The 5,387-nt window shown below is 39.0% G+C and overlaps 1 protein-coding gene across 1 annotated transcript in view; it reads left to right on the top strand.

Moving 5' to 3' along the window:
- Positions 1 to 1,740: 1,740 nt before the first annotated feature.
- The window catches only part of dgcr8 (DGCR8 microprocessor complex subunit), a 6,555-nt gene continuing 2,908 nt past the window's right edge, over positions 1,741 to 5,387 (top strand). The window contains exons 1-2 of the mRNA XM_010773722.1: positions 1,741 to 1,852; positions 2,997 to 3,958. Of these exons, the coding sequence (XP_010772024.1) occupies positions 3,281 to 3,958 (678 nt within the window). The 5' untranslated portion in view covers positions 1,741 to 1,852; positions 2,997 to 3,280. The remainder of the gene's footprint in view (positions 1,853 to 2,996; positions 3,959 to 5,387) is intronic.

Below are 5,387 nucleotides of genomic sequence, written 5' to 3'. Positions count from 1 at the left end.
ACCCTCAATCACGACCTTGAAGTTTAGCCTCACGTAGGGTGGTCCTTAAAATTGAAAGTGAGAAAGTCTAAGCTCCAACCCCCAGAATTCATTCTATTAGTCAAGAAGACTCTGGTAAAGGAAAACATGTTCTACTTGGTTGCCTTGTATGTAATAATACAAGGCAACCAAGCAGAACAACACTGTTTGGAAATTAATACATATATTAATGTTAGTAAACATAGATGTAGAAATACATTAAAGATGTGTGTTCTGTTTATTCTTAACTTACATTTTTTCATTAATTTATTTGTTTTTTCTAATGTTTATTTATTCCTGTATTTATTTATTTTCACATTTATTTCTTCTTCTTTTTTGTATTATTCCTGTAATAATGTCATGCTTTGTCATCAATACAGAGCACGACTGTGCTGTTCGTTCTGTGCATAAAGGATCAAATTCATTCAAAATCGCATCAAGACCTATAGTTGGGCATTCATGATTTTTAAAGGTCCCCTATTATGCAAAATCCACTTCTTCATGTCTTTTCTACATGTGTCCCCTCTGTGTAAAGACACTCTGAAAGTTTCAGGAAAAAAGATTCTCTCTCTTTTTGTCCTGATCCATTTATATAAAAACCTGTCTGAAAATAGCTGATCAGATTTTGGCCACTTTATGATGTCATAACGATGTTTTGTCTTGTGTAACCATTAGCCAATCAGCAACCAAGGTAACCCCCCCCGCCCAATGATCTGTTTGGTAAGTTGAAAGCATGGATTGATTACTAATGGGGATGTAATGCTTTGCTCAAAGGTTACAGTTACATGCAAAAACCCCATAACAACAGAGCTTCGGTCATTTCATACTTCAAGGGCTTTTATGCAGCAATAAAATTACTAATTTGATTACTGCAAATACTACTTTGTTGTAAGAGTAACTTTTTTAAATGGTGGTCTTCCATACCCTGACTGTGCCTCCCTCTAGGGGGGCTTTACGGTAAGGACAAGGCCAATACAGTGCTACCCTTTTCACAGTTCTTATTTTTATTCATTTATTTATTCATTCATTTATTTATTTATGCATTTATTTATGCTAGTATTTATTTATTTACACATTTATTTATTTATTTCCTAATGTATCTATTCTATTATTTATTCCTGTATTTATTCCTGTTTTTATTCATACATTTATATATGCATTTATTTATACTTATTTAATAAATACATTCCAAATCATTAAAAAAAAGAGGCACTCGTGGTTGTTGCAGTTGCATGGAGTGTAAGGTGCAGAGAGGTGAGACTCTTTACATATTTTACATTTGGGTTGTTTCCATGGCCCCTATTTGAATAAATTAAACACATCCTAAAAAGATATAGTCAATGCATGGCACGTTTATTTATGAAGCAATTATGTCAAAACAATACAATCCAAAAAACAAACGTATTAGGACATAGTGCAACAGAATCCCATTAGAAAATTACATGTACATGACCTTTACTTTACTTTACTTTATTCAAAGCAGTCATTTTTATCTGTAAAGCGATTTTTTTCCCCTTTTCCATCAATACTTTCTTGAATATTCTGTGGTTAACATGTTGCTCATATGCGAAAAATGTGGAACGTGAATGCTGTTCACGTCGATTGGTCGATTCATTCCAGAGTCGTCATAGTGGGACGTTGTGATTGGCCCGCTGATCGATCAATCACCAAAACGCCGGTCGTGTAGGCGGGGCATCGGTTGGTTTACCGCTGTGGCTTTCTTCAAGATGGCGAGGCTACATCAGTTGAGGCAGTATGGCGGCGCATGGAGAACACAATAATTTAGAAAGGTAGTCAGGTGCCCAAAAAGAAGACAGCCGTCTCATTTTAATTGGTGAGTATTTCTCTAATAAGCGGTTTTTTGGGCTAGCTGACCAACGGATATGTGTGTGGCTGCTTGTTAGCATATTAGCATGGATGTTAACTAGGGGCCCGTTGTGCAGCTGCAGAACAGACGAGGCTTGTATCCATTTGTATTGCCTTTTATCTACATGTGATTCGAACTTAGATACTCCTATTCCCCGGAATGTTAAACCATATGTTTATTTTCCTTGATTCAAGAAAGAATATATGCAGTGGTGTAAAGTAACTATGTAGATTTACTCAAGTACTGCACTCAAGGACCATTTTTGAGAGAATTGTACTTCAAGTGAGTATTTAAATTGCTACTGTGTACTTCTACTCCACTACAGTTCAGAGGTAAATTGTGTACTTTTACTTCACAACATGTATTTAATAGTTGATACCTTTTGTTACTCTACTACAACTGAAGTAACATCCACAAGCTGCTAATACTTTTGTACTTTTACTTGAGTAACATTTTGAATCCAGGACTTTTACTTGTAACCGAGTATTCCTACACTCTGGTACTTGTACTTTTACTCAAGTACAAGATCGGAGTACTTCTTCCACCTCTGTATATATGTATCAAACATTATATACACACACAACATTGACATTTGGGTTACATAGGTACATATACAGAGTAAATAAAGACAGAAATGTAAAGAAAATATTGATTAAAAACAATCAACATTTCAAGTAAAATATTTATAAAATAATAAAAGGTTTTGATTATTTTTAACTATTTGTAATTGTGGTGCCATATTGATGTTATTCTAAGCACACATGTGCCAAAGCAGTTAGTCAGTCCATTTATTCTTGTGAATGAGAAATGTTCCCCACAAATAAAATTAGCTGTTTACAAAAAACAATATTTGTATAAAATCGATCACTTTTAAAGTGTATCGCTTGTCCCATTTATATTTTATGACTCAACATCAGTCCAAGGCATTTTAGAGTACAACAGTGATTGAATAAATGACATATTCTCTTCATGTAAATAAGAAAAATTACAAGAATATTCTATATACATTTCATATCTCTCTCGTGTCTTTTAAAAACCCATATGTTATGTTCAAATGTTGAATATTGTTTAACTGACAGCTAACGTTCCTCTCACTTGTCTTCTTTTGCAGCTTCCAGAAGATTCAAGTGGAGGATGATCAGTGCCTAGATCCCATATTAAGCTGAATGCATTGTGATTTCCAATAATTGAGACAGTGATTCTGAAAGCTGTCTACATTAATGAAAAGAACAATGTAGACAGCTTAGCAATTTCACCTCTGGTACGTGGTCTATACAGGGATGTGCTTCTGCATGCTGCATTCTGGGTTCAGATAGGAAGAAAGTGTCTTAAAACAGGTCAGATTTTAGAATAAATTATCAGTGCGTATAAGCTGTAGTTCGTTATTCAGTGGAAATGGAGATAGACGATGTGCTACCCCCTCTCCCCTTGGATCCACCTGGTTTTTTTGACCTAGATGAGGGCATGGCACCTCCACCACCTCCCCTGCAAACGTCCAGTGACGCAGAGGTAATGGACGTTAGCTCTGGTGGTGATGGACACACAGACACCCCAGGGGAAGGGGAAGCCATGGCACAGCAACCCCTCGCTAAGGGCTCAATCACTTTCTGTAGCCACCTCTCAGACGAGGCCATTCCCAACCCTCAGTGCCCCAGAACAGCCCGCCACGCCCCCCCAGTCTCCGGGTTCCTACCAGACCTCAAGCTGCTCAGAGATGTTAAGATCCGTGTGAGCTTCACCGAAAGCAGCAGCAACATCAACAGCAAAGACAGGAAGGTTTTGTACACAGGCGAAGGGCAGGAGGCAGGAAGTGATGATGGTTTAGACAGCATGAATGGTGAGATGCATGACTCAGGTGAGGGAAGCTCTGGAGCGGGAAACTTAGCAGGCAGGAGATCAGATGAGTCCGAGGTAGACATGGAAAACAAGGTAGAGTTCGCCGTACTGGATGAGCTGGACGACCACTACGAGAACTTCCTGGATCATGACGACATGGAGCACGGTGGCTTTAAGTCTGAGGGCATAGCGCAGCAGGATCAAGCGGATGAGGAGAGCGTGACTTTCGCCTATGAGGTATGTCTGTTTCTATGTCTGCAGTAACCCATGCGATTGTCAGCTACACACACACATGTTGTCCTTTTTAACTGTCGAACAGAAATATTGTAAGACTTACAGTTCATTTAAGACAAGGCATTATTAACACTGTCATTTCTGCGAGACCACTGCAGTAGCAAAGCGGTTGTGCAAACAAAACGACAAGGTTGTCCAGTTTTTAAATGTTAATTTTGCTGCAGTACAACATCGAATCTACCTACCTGCCTTAAGCTGTAAGAACCTTGAGTATTCAGCTGGCCTGTTTATCCTTTACAGTTGCAATTTTGCATTAAATACATGTTGTGTTGTACGTTTATAGTCATGCTTTTTGGAGGAAAATAGCTCGAAGTACTTTTCTAATGTTATTCTAATTTAATACTGCATCACTCCTGGTTAAGTTGGGAGCAGCAGGAATTTAGATACATGTTTGTTTTTGTTTTTTATTACTGAATGAGAAGTGAGATGCTGGAAGAGGTTAGTGACATTTTTGATTCCTCCCATTACATTTTGGGTTTTCTTTTGATGCAAAAATCAATCAATATTAATGGAGAGGGGATCGAAGCTTCTAAAATAATGACATTCAAATTGTAGGGGTTGACACCAGTCCAGTATGGTCTGTCTCTAAATCCAGGAGTATTTTACTTTTAAGTGGGGGACTGATGATTTTAAAAATATATTGTGCACTCCTTTTGTTTGTTTGTTTCTCCGTCACATGAGACTAAGCTGTTTTAAACTGAGCCCTGTACTACGAAGACAGATTTTCGCTTAGCGAGCTAACTTCAGGGTTAACTCTGGGTTTCCGGTCCTACGACGCTGGTTCTCTTCTTACCGGGCTAGATCTCCATGGTAACTTATGCTGAACGGCAAACCTGCTCCGGAGCAGGTATGGTTCCAGGATAAGAGATCAACTCAGTGAAAGCACCGCCTGCTGACCAATTAGAGCTCAGTGTGCGGAGTTTAAAGCGATCAAGTCATATTACAGGAGAAAGGAAATACAGAAAAACTGCCGTTGCAGGAAAGACGGCCGGCAAAAATCAACTGACTGTGAAAATGAATAGAATATCACCTCCCATCTTCAGAGCAATCTGACTATTATAACATTAGCGTTAAGAAANTATTTTTAATGACAATCAAACATGTGGGAAGAGGGGGGGCGGCGCCCCTAGCGCCCCTATGGGCCGGCCGCCACTGGCCTATACTACGAATCAGGATTTTCGTTTAGCAAGCTAGCTTCAGGGATTTCCGGTCCTACGAAGCTGGTTAACTTTTTGGCGGGCTAGATAACTTATGCTGAGCGGCTAGCCTGCTCCAGAGCAGGATAGGTTCCAGGATAAGAGATCAACTCAGTGAAAGCACCGCGCCTGCTGACCAATCAGAGCTCAGTGTGCGGAGGAAATATAGTTTAAAC

This window comes from Notothenia coriiceps, unplaced genomic scaffold, assembly GCF_000735185.1.
Source record: "Notothenia coriiceps isolate Sejong01 unplaced genomic scaffold, NC01 NC01_scaffold00012900, whole genome shotgun sequence".
NCBI classification, from domain to species: Eukaryota; Metazoa; Chordata; class Actinopteri; order Perciformes; family Nototheniidae; genus Notothenia; species Notothenia coriiceps.
Note: the sequence above shows the minus strand (reverse complement) of the source record. Positions and strands in the feature narration are given on the sequence as shown.